General features: G+C 40.5%; 1 protein-coding gene across 2 annotated transcripts in view; it reads right to left on the reverse strand.

Moving 5' to 3' along the window:
- phactr3b (phosphatase and actin regulator 3b) overlaps nucleotides 1-17,002 on the reverse strand; it is a 79,395-nt gene continuing 62,393 nt past the window's right edge. For both annotated transcript variants that reach the window (XM_084727385.1, XM_084727392.1), the window contains exons 9-13: nucleotides 4,682-4,737; nucleotides 2,507-2,568; nucleotides 2,142-2,282; nucleotides 1,020-1,096; nucleotides 1-559 (exon numbers count right to left, since the gene is read on the reverse strand). In XM_084727385.1, coding sequence (XP_084583511.1) covers nucleotides 544-559; nucleotides 1,020-1,096; nucleotides 2,142-2,282; nucleotides 2,507-2,568; nucleotides 4,682-4,737 — 352 coding nt within the window. In that variant the 3' untranslated portion in view covers nucleotides 1-543. The remainder of the gene's footprint in view (nucleotides 560-1,019; nucleotides 1,097-2,141; nucleotides 2,283-2,506; nucleotides 2,569-4,681; nucleotides 4,738-17,002) is intronic.

The raw sequence follows: 17,002 nt of genomic DNA on the forward strand, positions 1-17,002 counted from the left end.
TTTGTTACAAATTGAAAACCTGTATTGTGCAGACAATAAATAGTGCTTACAAAGGGATTTTTGTCTTCGACACAGACAAGGTTTCTGTTTACACTGTTGATATGAAACATCGTCAACTGAATCAGTGAGACTCAGACACAGCTCGGGGATGTGACTACTGATACTGGAGTGGGACTGGTCAACTCGGTCACATGCACATTTCCCCCCTGTGGCATCAAAAAGGACGTCGTTCAAAAGAGTCTGTTTACAAAAAAAAGCCTCCGCTCGTCTATGGCGAATACATGACCTCGATTCTTCCCGCTCCTCGGACCAGGTGAAGTGAGGGTTAAGGTCATGTTCCTCTGAGCAGAAGTGGAGCTTGCTGCATGCAGCATCCCTGTCTACCGGCGGCAGCTCCATTTCTAGAGACATAGCCTCCAAGGTTTCGCTGGACACAAATACCAGGATGCCCACTGACTGTGGGCCAGGGCGCTTTGGAAGACTCCGTGCAAGGTCTTCACTGACAGAACCAGATATCAGCAACTCTTCACAGAAGAAACCTTGCTAAGGCCGGTGAAACCTGCAAGGGGAGAGAAGAGGGGAAACCATGAGCGTGGGCTAAAATATTTCCATACTAGTGGTCATCAATCAAGAGTTCTATTATTAGCCCAATGGACAGTGCTCTTAAAAGCAGCCAATGGCCTTTTCTCAAAAATGGGGTCTTCTTGCGTAAGCACTACCTTGGCTAATTCAGGGTTTTTTATAGCTATAGAGAGTCTTGACATAAGCAAGCGTAAGCTAAATATACATGGACATTTATTATAGTGGAAAGGTGGTGCAAAAGGGTGCAACTTTCTCATCTCAAGGGGCCTGTTCGCAGCTAAATTTAAGCCCTACGCTGCAGGGTGTGCACTCATTGATGTGTAACTGTTGGATAATGCACCTTCGAGTCTTTGCACAAAGTCACACTGACCCCCTCAGACATCATCAGAGCGCACAAAAGGAGCAAAAAGGAGGTAATAATAGGTGCTCAAACTGACCTTGTCAGATGCTTGCTCGAAGAATGCACTTCCATCTCGTTACTTTTGAACTCGTTCAGCTCCTTCCGTATCGCCGCCTGCGGGAAACAAAAAGTGACAACGAGCGTTAAGCCCAGGTGTGTCCCCTCCTACATGGATGCAGTCGCTCAGGTGGTGAATGGAGAAGCATCTGTGGTTTAGGTGCAGATTATGTAAGCTTAACCGGGTTTAATGTCAAAGAAAAAGAAGCGTTGATGATGAGTTCGAGCGCTGCCAGCATTAACCCATTTTCACACCCACAATCAGAGTCTGTGACAACCAGGAGGTTGTATTAGAAATGTTCATGGTGACAGACAGGGTTTCTGCAGGGGTTACTGACTCACTTTCAATACAGACCCTTTTATTACGACACAGAACGCAATTCATGATCATTGCAGCCAAAGCAGGATGAAAACCCAGAAGGAATGATATGGACTACAATTACTTATTATATCACACTTTTCAGCACTTCTCAGACATATAAATAATTCCTAATGATATATTCAATTAAATTAGGACAGATGCTGTTGGCACCCAGGTGTTTGTAGTAGGGCTGGAAGGAACTATTTACACCTGGCCCTCTGATTTATTATTTTCAGGAGTTTTATTATTAATATTATTATTTTCAGTTGCTGCAAAGCAAAATTACTTGGTTAGGTTTAGGAAAACATGGTTTGTCTGCCATGTGGGTGTAAATAGCCACATCAGCTATTCCATGGCAGGTGCAAATAGCATAGCTGGCTACTGACACATGGGTACTAAAAGCATCTGTCTGAATTAATTCAACCTGGATTTAGATAGATTAAATGATCAAAAATGACTCATTCACATGAGTTCTGTTCTATGGCTGCTAATCTAGCTGAGATGGTGCTGACTGAAAAAGGAGCAAACAGCCTCCTGCAGCACAATCCTTACAATTTTCTATGGCCTTTTTAATTTTTGAGGAAACTAAATTTAAGACCCTTCAAGTCCTGCAGAAGCCCTGCAGAGAGGCTGACGCAGGACAAAGACGATGTCAGAGTATGGCCACTGAATCAAATTCTTGCACCATTTTAATATATACAAAGGTCAGTGTTGCTGATGTGAGATGGTTTTTATAGCTACCTTGTCAGCAGCTGACAGTCTGGTCCAGGGCTTGTCAGCCCGCCTGTCGTAGTCCTGAGCTTTGGCCACTTCCACATAGTCACTGAAACGAATGAGGATCTTTCTGTCCCGCAGCTCGTCCACCGTTGGCCGCTGGTTCAGCTGGAAAATAAAGATTTACTATCAGCCCCTCTGCTCATTGATGCATTCAAACGCCAAAGAGATGAATGGTGATAGAAGCTACATATCAAAAACAACAGCAGGTTGGGTATTAAGGTTCTGTTTTGGCTGGTCGACAGTCCCTGTGAGGGGCTGGTGTGTCGCCCAAACGTGGGATTAAGTGGATAAAATTGGAGGAAAGTGCTCAGATCACTGCAGCCGCCTACCTTTCTGTTGAGCCGCTGTTTGATTTCCCTCCTCTCCTCCTGTTCTGTCTGGTCATTTCTCTCTGTTGACACAAAAAAAAGACAAATATTAGGACCAAAAGCCAAAATCATCTAGTTATGATTATTCACTTAAATCAGGAGTATCTAGACTTTTTGTAGAGGCTCAGTCATTGTTGCAAATGTGGAGTAAATATACGGTCACTGTGTCTATCATGGGACTGGACAGTTGATGAAGTGTGTGATTAACTGAGCTAGTATGTCTGATCCTCCCCACCATCAATACTCCTGAGTGAGGTGGTTTGCTGAGGACTGACTTCAGCTCTGGATCAGTGCTGAATGGGAGTTAGAGAGTGAGACGTGGGCAGATTAGAGCACTAATAGGATTTATCTTTATTAGATGGAGCAGAAAGATCATTAGATGTCACTTCATTCATTTTTAATCTCTCTCCTTTTCCCATTCCAAAATTTTTTGAGCTGTTTGGCAGCTTAAAACGGGGCTGGCACCTGTCACCATCTGAGTGTATTCCACTCTTCTGGAACACATGATTGGAGTATTTGCATTCGGCGTTGAGTTTGTGGCCAGGAAACTGAGGGAATGAATGTGGTGGTTGCACAGGGGGGAGTGTTCAGCATGAACACATGTTCCCGTGCAGGGAGAGACGGGGTCAGTGATGAAACAGCCAGCTGCTCAGAGCTCACAGGTGGCCCGTCTCAACCGGGAGACACAGTTCTTCGCTACAAATGTGGGACTTCGTTCCTTGCAGGGCGGTTTCATAATTGTCCTGTGTTGTCGGGGCAGCTTGGCTCGTTTCACAGTTTAAAGTGCTACGATCTGACACCGTCTCCCCACAGACGTTATTCTTCTGAATAAAACAATGATGGCTTCAGAAGGGAGCTAAAGGCATTAAGGATTCAACTGAGATCAAATCCACTTGTAGAAGATAGTCAGCTAAACTACTGTTTTTGTTTTCACTTGTCCAGTCGGGCAAGTGGGTCAGAAATCTCCTTGTCCAGAGTCAGTTTTTTACTTGCTCCTGTACAAATTGTTTTGTTTGTTAGCGGTTAGCAAATAGTGCAAAGACTTAAGTTAATTGTCATGTTTTATCTAAGGCCACAATGTCTGTAAAATGTCCATCAGTTTCTCAAAGTTCAAAATTATGTCTTATAAAGTCTTGTTTTATCAGTCTAAAACCCAAAGATTTTCTATTTAATAAGATAATTAACAGAGGCAAGCTGGAAAACTCCATATTTGAGAGGCCAAAACAGCATTTTCTGCCATTTTTACAATTAAGTTATTATCAAAATAGTTAAACATTAAGTTCTTTTTTTTGCCACTTGTGGGATCAGCGAGTTGCTAGATTTACTTGCCCGGCATGGTATTTTACTTGCAGGGAATTCTTATTGCTGAGCCCTGGGGTGAATCATTTAGTGGACATGAAAGTAATTTGTCCATGTCAGTATGTGGATAGCTCTCTGCAAGTATGTTAAAAAAAATGACAGTGAGAAATTCTTATTTTTATTGATAATCTGCTGATTGATTATTCTCTAAAATTATTCATATTGTCAGAAAATACAAAAGACGGTCATCATAATTTCCCAAATCCAAAACTTAGGTCTACTGTTTACTTGTTTTTTGGAACAAAACCCAAAGTTATTCAGTTTACAATGATATAAAACTGAAAAAAAAAGAGTTGGAAAGAACTTTTGGAGTTTTTTCTTGAAAAATGACTCAAACTTCTAACTGATGTAATTTTCTCATTTTTAGTCATCCATTAATTCATTAATATACTAATTACTTCTAGTTATTTCAGCTATATAATCATGATTTAAAATTATAATAGAAATAAAAAATGTGTGAACGTTTTATTTTGAAATAGCCCCACATCCCCACAGTCACTAAGGAGATATTACAGATAAACATATTTTTAAAACAGAGGCCTGAACTACAAAGTCAACATAAACTGAAATAAACACCTCATTTCAATTTCAGTCAAAATTTTGAACATTAACTTTCTTTTCAAATTAAAAGTATATGATGGACTAAAAACGCAGCACGTCCAATCGTGAGATTTATCCAAATCCTCGTGTAGTGGTTTGTCATCAGAGATAATCCTAATCTTATCATTTTGGGCTGTGGAGATGTAACCTTGTAGTGTGGCTGGTTGGAGTACTCACGCTTTAAGATGTTCCGGCTCTCCAGCTCCTCCACGGCCGGCCTCTGGCTCAGTCTCCTGCGGAAAAACACCAGAATTACGTTCTGGACCATCTTCACTCCTACGCTGCTGGCCGGGGTTTCTCTTTTCACCTCCTCCGGCCTCGACACAAAAGTCTTTACAGTCTTTTCACTAATACTAGCAGCACTTTGGATGCTTGAGCCGGTGTGCAGAGCTCCAAGATCCGCACATCCAAAACGCAAACACCGCGTCCCACCTCGAGTCCAAACAGCGGCTTGTTTTGTTGTTATAACATTTAAAGCTCCACATCGGGAAAAAAGTCAGGCTGCGCGTTGAAATCACGCGTCAGAGCCAGTTTAAAGAAGAAAAAAGGGAGAAATTCCCCTCGAAGAATAATTTAAATGGAAATTCCAGGAGCGGAGATGAGGGAAGTTTAGAGAGAGCAGCGTTGGCTGCTTGGAGTCCCGGCGGCGGTGTGGAGGATGCTGAGCGGAGCTCTTTGAGCTGTGGGCTGACTGACTGAGTGAGTGAGTGAGTGAGTGGTGCTGCAGCACCGCCTTTTACCACACGCACAACACAACACTGTGAAGGGGTGGGACTGACTGAGGAGGAGATTCCCCGTGCGCGCGCGCACACATGCACACGCGCACACACACAAACCTGCTGCAGCAAAGAAAGCTGAGCTGTTTCTACAATGTGGTGGGACAACTTTATTATCAGAAACACACAACCAGGCTTGTAGTGAAGGGAAACCACCTAAACTCACTTTTTCCAATCTATCCAGTCTTTTTAACGCAAATTCACAGTATAGTATGAGTTAGATCAAGCATGACTGATACTGGAGTTTTGGGGCTGATACTAATAAGGATATATGGAGTTAAAAAAAAATCTGACATTGATATATAAGCGAATATTCTTTATGCAGAATATAATATACAGTATCTACAATATATACAAACATTTCTTGCAGTGATGACTTAAATGTGGTTATCAGACATTAGTAACAATGGTATGTAATGGAGGCAGGATATTTTACAGTTTAACAATATCGTCCAAAATGACATCAGGGCACAGAAACACTAAGCTTTAATCACCATTATGAGGAATTAGGCAATAAATAACTACATCAATGTATAGCTGCAGCTAAATTGCTATAAATTAAAAAAAAAAAACAACAGAACCAGAATTAAGAAAAGGGGTCAAATATACACAATACTGGCTTTGAAGCTAGCAAAAAACTGATGATAGTGTATGAGAAAATAAAAAGCAAATGCAATATCTGTGTTACTGAACAGCATTCAGATATAATGAACTGAGCATCAGCAGGACAGGTCTCCTTAATATTTAACAGCTGCTCTGTAGAGTAAGACTGCACCCAACTACTTTCAGTATCTAGGTTAGGGATGCACAATATTATATTTTTGCCAATATCAGATATGCTGATATTTTCCAGCTTATTTTGGCTGATTGCTGATGCCGATATACGCACATATTTTTTCCCCATCTAATTGCAGCCCTGAGGTTGTTATGGGCCTGTGTTAGTTTGTATGAATGCAGTTATGAAGACAGAGGTGACATGAAAACAAACAGACACAGTAGCATTTGTATTTACGTGTTAATCATGTGCAGCCTCCATGTTTAACTAGTCAGGGAGGTTTAGCACACCCAGATTTAGCCTGTGTTAACTCTCAGCTTCATTCCACATCACCTGAATTTTAGGATTCCTCACATGACTTTCCAAGATAAATCTCCACCCCACCCCCCAAACACACCCGCTGCCACTAAATTTGCCACACAGCTGTCAAGACAGAACTGGATTCCAAAAACAAACCTCTGATATCGCCTCAGGGAATATTGAACTTGTTTAGATGTTTAAATGTTTAGTTTCTGTTAAAAAAAAATAAAAACATTCCTTGATCCTCTGGTTTTATGGGTGATACAGACAAAACTGAGATTGCTGACTTCTAATGCCACTGGTACAGTGAAGGTTGCTAGTTTAAGTCCCTGTATGCTGGCAAAGGAATGTAGTCTGGACATTATGGAATTTCGGACACTTGACCTTTTCTCGCAAATTCCATAAATAAGTACTTCCAGGTCAATAAAGGCAATATATCTGTGTCATCCCGGTGTTGTCTGCCTCATTGGGGTAGACATGGATGTTTAGAAAAGTGAGGGGTAGAGTGTTTTGTGCAGGACACTACATGGTGGGGAGAGACATGCGTCTTTAAAATGCTGGTTTTAATCCTCCACCAGCAAAATGAGAGAAATGATCTTAAGGTCTCACAGAATATTTAGGGATTTTTGCAGATATTTTGACTGTTTGAAGGGATACACTCATTTATACAGTCAAGTGTGGATGTGAGTGCCATCTGGATTACCATTAGCCGTCATGATAATCCAGACGTGGTGTCTACTGACCTTTTTTTTTTAGACTTCTTCCAAACATTTGGTCCAAAATGGGTCAATCAAACTTTGGTACGTGCTATCTGTTCCCAGAGACAGATAAGCAAATCATGCTCATCTTTCTGTGCATTGATATCAGGTGCATATCTTACTGTCACGTGTCAGGAACACAGTGAGTCTATGTGACACCTCTGAATAGGATACTGCAAAATGGACAAAATATACGTCAGTGCTGATATATTTGTGATAAGCCATTATCAGGCCAATAATATGGACCAATACATGGGTTTCCAATCTTGGGTCTGGGCTTGTCCTCAGAGGGGGCGACTAACATCCCAGGGTTTTTGCACATGTTGGCTAAAATCACAATTTACACAAAAGTCTGTACACAAAACTATTTAAAAGGTCACATTGTTGGTCCCCACTCATAAGTAGTAGGCTACTTAGAGGGACCACACTTCTGTCACCTCTCAAACTCTATGATAATGAATCATTATTAATCTTTTGGTAAGAGATGAGTGTATAAAAAAATGTTAAGCTTATGTTAGAAAAGACACTTACCAAAGGTAAAGGTTCTAAGAATGAAAATATTCTTGAGAACAACAGCTTTTCTTAGATAGAAGTAGGGGGGCTCCAAGGAAAAAGGGTTGGGAAATACTGGCACAATATATGTCTGGCTCAACTTATTTCCTTTAACAAACTAGTTAAACTGGACACGAAAGACAAAAGAACACTGATGTTGGTAGATACCACAGTTTCTTCCAAGATTATCCAAAGGCGGAGCACAGTATCAACAGTTTTTTAGTTAGTGTGTGGGTTTTATTACAATTATTTTTGGGCTAATATAATCAGCCAAAAAAAGGCATGAAATGAAACCATTACAACAGTTTCCATCTGCTCCTGCATTTTGTCAGCCAGTCTGAAAAAATTCTCTCTTTTTTTCCCTAATCGACTGCTTTTTGTCTTTGTTGGGCAGAATTAATCATGATATTCAGTTGCCCAAACAACAACAACAAAAAAAACCATATAGGTTTACTTGGGCAGCCCACAGAGATAGTCATGTTCAGAGACATTAATGTGATGCGAAGTGTTGCTGATCACAGTTTGAGTGCACAGGATAACCCTTCCCTGAACAGGTTCAATAAAGATAATCACTCACGACTCACTGGAGAAAGAGGTGCGAGCTCGTAATAAAATCCACTTTTATAATCAACCAAAATAGGGTCAAATCACCATGTGTTCACACTAACTGTTGGGAGATGAAACTATGATTCACACCAGCAGCAGCGACAATGTACAGCAGAGCGGGTGGGCAGAAAATGAGATCAGATGTTGTTCTGACCAGCACAGGAGCTTAAAGTGCTGACCGAGAAAGGGACATTGCATTTACCAGGAACACAACGTCTTTTTCAGAGCAGGACAGCCCCCCCATCCTCCACATTATTGAAGCGGGCAGACAGTTTTTAAGGCTGGGTTCACAGCAGGGCCAGCTGGCATCATCCTTAAATTGTCAAAATGATCCCTGAAGTACTTACTGTCCCTTGAAATTACTCTTTCCAAGTCTTGTTAGAATAAATGTGAAGGGGATTTTGTCATCTAAGCATCAAGTCTTTAAAGTGACTTAACATAGGCTTGATAAGACATCTTTTAAATCACAAAAACAAATCGTGACCCGGTTGCTCACAATAATCCACGGACGCTGTTGTGAGTTTCATGTAGAACTATTTTCTTTCTGCAGTAGAATCTCCTGGAATCACTTTAGAATCTACTGTTCTTACATGAAACCACACCCAGATCTGAGGACTATCCTGAGTAACCAGGTCATGACTTATAAACTGAGTGCCACTTAGTCCAATTACATTGGAGGTGAACAGGGGTGAACTGTCTCTTAAATATATCTCAAGTCTGTAAGAGGTAGGGGGATCTACCGACAGAATAGATCACCACAAATGTGTTTTGGGTTTTTCACAGCCATCATAGATCCTCTTACATACTTGGAAGGGGAGGGTGAGGCGAGTGGTATTCAGTTTGTTTCAATCTATAACCTCATTGCTAAATGCCACTAAATCCTACACACTGGTCCTTTAAAACTGCCCTGCAGATTTATTGGAAGCAAAGTTTGTTATTCAGTGTTTCTCACTTACATGCAGTGTGTATTATTGAGGCCTAACAAGTGTGTTGAATGCATTTCTTTCCTCATTTAAAAAGCTGATTTTTTAACTAATGGAAATCCTGTATTGTTTACATCCATGTTTGCTAGCATGTGGTCTTTTTTTATGGCATTTTTTGTAGATCGGCTACATTTCTTGGCACATTACCACCTTCTACTGCAGAATAGCTTGAAACCATCTATTATGTTTTGTCCACCTCAGCAGGCCAGTGTTGTAAACCTTCTGCTTTATGACAGCCTGCAGTGCCAGCATTACATTCACTGTGAAAATCACAGTATGTCAATATGAAAAATTATTTGGGTTCGGTGTTGCGAGTGACTCTGAGTTCTGACATCTGGATTGACAAATCACAGGCATTTCAGACAGAGGTTGAATAGAGCTGCACCTATGGCAAGTAAAAATCATGGTTTTGAACATGAAAGCATGTAAACCTATTTGAGGTGAAACCTAAAAAGAAAGTATGAGCTTGAAAATAACATAAAATAGTGCAAATATTGCCCAAATAAAACCAGTCTGTGGTCGGGTTTGTGTCCTCATTTGCAGGGAGGACATTTCATTCCATGCTGAAGCACAACTGTAGAGTTATGAGTGGTATGAGTGTTCTCAAACAGAGTGATCTCTGCTATGTATATATTTATTTTTACAACACATACTGAGCATCGTTGGCTGAAGCAATTTTCTAAGTATGAATTAAGGCCAATCTTATTTAATTTTCAGGTCGATTTTGAGTGTGCACTGAGTTTGAGGCAAAGATAAGCATTTTGAGTTGACGTATTAAGAAGCTGACAAAATGTTACTTTTTAATTTCACAGCATTGTCATAGTGAGCAGCCATTTTATTATCAAAATACACAGTTTTAAACCATAATTCATATTTAGCTTTGATTTAGAAAAGCTAAAGAGTTGACATGTTATGGCTGAGACACGTGGTAGCAATATTATTTCATGAATTTGTCGAAAAAAATAAAAGTTTATTAGTGCTTTAGCAGTATTCCACCTTTAAACCAGGAAGTGAACAGAGGTCCTCAGGGCATAGCTAAACCTTTTTATGCCTGATTAAATCATATTTTTGTAAACAGACGGAGTTGATGGAAATCTGGGACACAACTTTAAAAGACCATCATTTTCCTAAAAAAAAATGTATTTAAAAGAAAGATGATTATAATAACACGTTACACCTATGTTATCAGTAGGTATTGTTAATTTTAGAATTTAGAGGTATTGATATTTTTAGATGATTTGTCCCACTTCTCAACAACGGGTGGCCTTAGTATTAGTAGTAATTTACAAGATACCTTTAACTGCAGGTCTGTTGTGAGAGATGAACTCTGGCTTCCTGCATCAAAGTCAGATATTAGCATCCAGAAAATTGCCACTGGACATACAGATCATGAGGGATTGTCCAGTACAACCATAATTCCTGGAGATACTGAGCTGGCTTTTATTACACCCCATTTTTAAAGCATTTTGTAACTGTTCCGATGACGTGATGCAAACTTTTTGCTGACGGACATAATAACCCAATTTTTATTCGACTTCAAACCAGCTGAGCTCAGGCTCTGACAAAGACAACATCATGGAAAACCGCTGCAACATTTTGTCCACAGCCCTGACAATAATGACGGGCGGATGGCACCTAGAGTGCAGATCTAAAATAAGCCCTCTGCCCTGTGACAGCTTCAGCTGGAACGGGGACCACTGAGGGCTTACAAAACAGGACCACGGACTTGGCATTACTGGAAGCTGAGGGGAGTCGATGTGCTAAATGGAGCAGAGCTGTAGTGGGATGTGTGGTCTGCAGCGGAAAACATTTCGGGTCAATAGCATTTGCCTCAGTTCACAGAGTGAAATGTGCAGCAGCCACACTCTTTAACTTGAAAACGATGCATCAGATGTATTTTACACTTGAAGATGTAAGTGCTGTTGATTTACCGCACAAACAGCATCTAAATACCAGAAAAGCCGGAGTGAGTCAGCCTGTTTCTATTTTGCCAAACAATCCTATTGGGCCTTTAGTCACAGCCTCCTGCAGCGATTTGCGCTTCACAAGTACTCACCCACTCTTCTTGGTCAGAGGTAAAAGTTCCTCGTTTGTTGGAGAACTCACCAGCATGTCAAAGCAATGAGCTGCCTGTGAGAGCAGGGGCTGATGGGAATGTCAGCCCATGAAAAGTGGAGGAGAATGGGATGAGTCAGGCGCCACGGGCCGGGCGGCGGCCCGCTACTGCCCACTGAGGTGTGTCCTAATTCCTCGCTCCTTCCCCTCAGTGACAGAGCCCGAGGACAGGAGCGCCACGGTCGGATGTGGAGTCGGAGTGAGCCCAGGATGGCCCGGGGAATAAGGGGTGCAGGGGGCAGTTGGGGGGTAGTTGCCAGGAATAATTAAAGGAACCTTCTTTAATCGTAGCCTACCAGAAGCTCTGTGTTTATGTAACTTGGTTGTGATTCAGGACTTGTTGTGTTTAAGTGCTGACCTGGATGTCTCGCGCTGTTACAACACGTCACATGAATATAAAACACTGTGGCTAGAGGACAATGCTACCTGGATATACAGTATATTTATATAGATTTGGACATATAGTTCTGAAAAAGCTCAGTAAGTCACAAGAGCCTTCCAAGTACCTTTTCAAACTCCCTCTGCTCAAAGTCTGGCTGTGCTATTGATGACAGATGAATGAGACACATTCAAAGACTCAGACATGAGACCAAGAATCAATTCTTTATCTAGCCAGTTGTTTGTCTCCACGGCCTTGCCCTTTAGCACAGGTCCACAGATCAAATAGGGGATCATGTCTGAGTCTTTAACAACCCGCTGGGAGCACAGTGTGGAGAAGGCAACTTCAAATAGCATGGTCCCACTGCCAACACTATAGGTTGCTCTACATAAGCCTTAAACTTTCACACTGAAGAAACTTCAGGTGGTTCTGCAAGCTAGAGGACATATATCCATTATGAATTACTACCAGTAAAGACTAAGAGCCATGCTACTGTTATTGTGAGGTTATATTTAGGCACAGTGGTGCTTTGAGGTACATGTTCTGACTGGCACACTAACTTGCTAACAATGTAAATGCTAATATGCATTTTTACCATGTTCATCACCTTAGTAGGGCTGCAATTAACAATAATTTATAATCAATTTATCAGTCAGTTATTCTCACGATGAAGTTTTTTTTTTTTTTTACCAAGAATTGTATATTTCATTAGTTTGAAGAAATTTTGAATTTTAAAAATAAATTATGCTTGATAATTCTGTTGTCACTCTCTTTGAAAATCCAATTTCCTATGGCACCATATCTTTTAACAGTACGACCCTCAGGTAACACAGCATTAACAGCACTCATTTTTTTTCCCATTCTTTCATTTTAGCAGGTCCCTTAATTCCACTGTGGTCACTGATAAAAATAGACTTTTCTTTATGGATCCATGGAAAATAGAACTTCTATCTCTGAATTTGTAAAGTTTGCCAGTTTCATGAATAAAAACGTCTGAACATATGGGGCAGGATACAGAGCCTTATATGCTATTTGCCCATGCATGTGCACTCAAATACGCACAGATGGACGTTTACACAGTTATCTGAAGTTACGAGTGTTTGAATCTGCATCTGTCGTGGCATGTTGAAAAAAAAAAACAGTAAGAGGAGGCTAAGATAAGAATACAAAATGCAAATCCAATGACTAATAAATTACCTTCAAACCTTGAACCAGAGGGAGTCTGTCGTGACCAAAATGAGTAGGATTCATCCTGTTGCACCAACTGGTCTTTACTAAGTCTGCTAAGTCTGCTAAGTTGGTCTTAGTTAAGACCAGTCTTTGGAATGGATTTAACATCGGATGCATCAACCAGACTTAAACCTAATCTTAACTATGCCTGGTCTTAGCCATGCATATTCATGTGAATACCCACAAAACTATGGCTGTCTTGCTAACTTGAAAGTAATTATGTCTAATTTGTGGCGATGTTAAGCAGGATGAAAGATTAAAAAAGCAATTTCATCATGCATTGAGGTAAGACACTTACCAGCCAGCACTAGAAAACACTGACCGGTGAGCAGTCCAACGTAATAACAAGTAAGAAGGCATTGAGAGAAATACCAAAAGACATTAATAATGGTTCCGACAGACAGATGTTAGAGAGCACACTGTTTAAACTGATTTTACAATTGTACTAGGAATCACAATATTTCCTGAATCCCTTAAAGTGCAAAGTTAAGACCAACTCAGCTTAAGCCCAGGTGTAAGTCCTGTTGGTGCAACCAGCCCCAGAGAACATTAATATTGGTACAAAATTGGACACTACATACAATAATTGTTGAGATATTTATGTCTAGAGTTGAACGGCTGATAGATGGACGGCTGGTCTGACCAACAGACGAACCCGTTATGCTGCTAGCTTGGCTAAAAACTGAGTTTGAATCGAGTGTCTTACTTTTCAAAGTTCACAAACTGCCCTGAAACGACACAACAAAGATTGATTTTCTAAAACAATGGACCTCCATTAGCCAACATGGCAGATGTAACCTATTTAAAAATCCATTTGTGATTCTGTTTGCATAATGAACTCTCTTACAGTCAACTGGGAAGCCAGAATCAATGCTAAAGATGGGCAATGGCCAGACTGGGAGAACAAACATACACACTTTATATATAGCTTGAGAAATGAAGCGGTGGGTGACAAGAAAACAAAATTAGCCACATATGTCACAGGTCACGTCTCTGATCACTGGTGATCTAGTCCTAATTCGGCACGAGGTTAGAAAGGAGAGAAAAACACCCAGTGTTCAGTGAGTGGGTGCAGAGGCTTTGAGACTTTTGACATGTCAATTAGAGGGTACTCGCAGTTAGATCTCTGGGGAAAAAAAAGCCATTGTATAAGACTAATTACTGCATGTGGGACAGGGGATGGTCTGCAGTGGTGACAACATGTAATTTGACTATTTCACTTCATGCCATATATGTGCAGGCTGTGTCATCCGGTGCTTACGTCTCTCCAACTGCTTCACAATATCTGCCAACTCCGGTCCTGTAATTGGATTGATGCCCGGCTGTGATGCTGCTCACTATAAAGGCACAAATAGAAATGGCAGAGGCACATCCTGCGAGAAATGTTCCTCGTGTGAAAGCCGCAGAGACAAAAACTACACGCTGTCTTCATTATTTTAACCCTCGGATGACAACAGACATGTTCCCATGTACAGCACTAACATCAGACAATACTGAATACTGCTCTTGAAAAGGGGATTTTTTTTTCAATGAAATTTGTAACCAAGAAAAGAACCCCACTGTGACTATCATTAGTGTTGCTGCAAAATATGCTAAATACATACACATTAAAATGATAAAACATCAAAATTATAAAATAAATAGTGTGACTCACTCACAAACACACTGATTCATATTTAGCTGGCTGCAGATTCTCTGTTCTTCAGTCCCACATCTATCACACTGAGCTACATAAAGGAAAGGGAAGTAGTAGCAACAGTCCAGACTTACAGATGTAGACAAGGGCTGCAACTAACGACTATTTCCATTGTCAATTAATATGTCAATCATTGTCTCTAGTAACTGATTAATTAAAACTGTATCAATCTTGTCAGTTGAAGAATAGGTCCGATGGTGTGTGTTTTAGATATGTGTTGGGATATGACAAGGTGATATGTTGTTACAATAAGAGAAGTTTCTTGTTCAAACAGAATGATTTTGTACATATTAACAAGAAAATTATGTTTTAATGTGACAAAGATCTTGTTATAATTAGGGATGTGTGCAATTAAATGTCCCCACACTTGCTAGTCGGCACCAACAATATTAGTCGTTTAAAATATTTATCAGTATTTCATTCATGCATGATGCCAGTTATCACATTAAACATTTTTGGTTATGACAGGCTGGGAGATATATCAAATATATGTGTTACATATATGATGTCTGGCTTAAAGCTGCGTTAATGTAACCTGACATGCCAAATAGTTTGTTGCACGGTATCATGTAGGAAGCCATCCATAGAAACTGTTGGGGAGAGGGCGGGCTCTTTCAAGAAAATGGATGTCATGTGTAACACAAGCTAATTTCAACCAATCAGATCAACTCACCGAGCCGACCGCAAAAAGAGCGAAAACAAACTTTCCGTTGATAAAAGCCTTTAGTGCCGTTCTTTGCCCATCTTTCAATGAAGAAGTGCTTTCCAGCTCTGATATAACCGATGCTATCACAATATCTACACTAACCTTTTCAGAAGCATCACCATTGTTTGTTCGAGACGAGTCATTTCCATGGATGTTTCTCGCTGTCGGCGCACCTAAAACCATGCCCGTTGCTGCCAGCAGTCCCTCTGAGGACACTGATTGGCTGTGCCATCTCTAGTGTGGACACAAATGGACAGCCTGGAGCCTGGCAAGATGGATTCTCGTGCGATCTCTGGAATCCAACTGCCTCACAAGGTAAGCATTCGTGAATATGTGTCATTTTACTGATGTAGATTTTTAAGGTTGACCTAATTTTATTACTATTTTTTATATAGTTGGGAACTGCATATTCTATAAGATCATCTGTGACTTATTTATCTTTATTTATTTTTATAGAAAATGTGTATATTGAGATACGTATCATTTGTTGCTTTTAGTGACAGTGGCAGCATTCTGCGGAGCGTAACCGCCTCCTTCTCTCTTCAAACTAACCAGGAGGGCCGAGGACAGACTGCACTCTTAAGCAGAATATATGCTCCACTTAACAAAAGCATTACCTTGAGCAGGTCAAACACACACAAACATGCACACAGCATTACATAAAAGGAAAACAAGACTGAAGTATAACACTCACTGCCTGGAGGTGGGGAAAGGGTCAAAATGGCAGCAGCTTTTACTTTTTACTTTAGAGCTGTAACGATTAATCGATGAATCGCTATTCTGATGACTGATTAATCTGTTTGAGAAGAAAAAAATGTTTAATTTCTCTGATTCCAGCTTCTCGAAAGTGAATATTTTCTAGTTTCTTCACTCCTCTAAACTGAATATCTTGAGGTTGTAGAGAAAAAAAAAAGGACATTTCAGGATGTCATCTTGGACTTTGGGAAACATTGATCAATATTTTTTCAAAATTTTATGGACCAAGCAACTAATTGATTAATGATCAACATAAACTTGAAAAGATTGTGACAGGATTGATTAATCGATTAATCGAGAAAAGATTGACAGATTAATCTACAATGGAAATAATCATTAGTTGCAGCTTTACGTTTCTTTAAATGCAGATGTCATTTTTCTTGCCCGACTGGTCTGAAACTGCTGGCCCTGGTTTTTGCATCAATTACATTGTGTATCCTCTTTACTTAATTCAATTTTATGGCCCAAGTAGGCCAAGCCTTTGCCATATCAGACATGACTGCGCTCTTCACTGCTGTGAGAGCCGAGCACTCAGACATCTCAGGATTTCGTGGAAGCGATCACTTTGCCTTGCTGAGTTTTCTTGCCCGCGGTAGGAAAAAAAAAAAAAAACAGGGAGGGAAACCCGAGCAGAGCATGCATTAATATTTCATCTGGGGTGAAAAGGATTATGAAACCGAAAATATTCTCTGCGAGGAAGAGCAGCCTGCCGCCATCTGACAGCCTTGGTTGCCTGGAAACTGCTATTGTGCTGAATGGCGTTAACAGAAATATAATTTTAATGGAAAGTGAATGAAGAGGGGATTAAAAATCATGCATCAGCTGCATGGAAGGAGACAGCCAGTGAAATGATCAATGCAGCCTCA

Source organism: Lutjanus erythropterus, chromosome 2 (genome assembly GCF_056507025.1).
Source record: "Lutjanus erythropterus isolate fLutEry1 chromosome 2, fLutEry1.hap2, whole genome shotgun sequence".
Taxonomy (NCBI): domain Eukaryota; kingdom Metazoa; phylum Chordata; class Actinopteri; order Lutjaniformes; family Lutjanidae; genus Lutjanus; species Lutjanus erythropterus.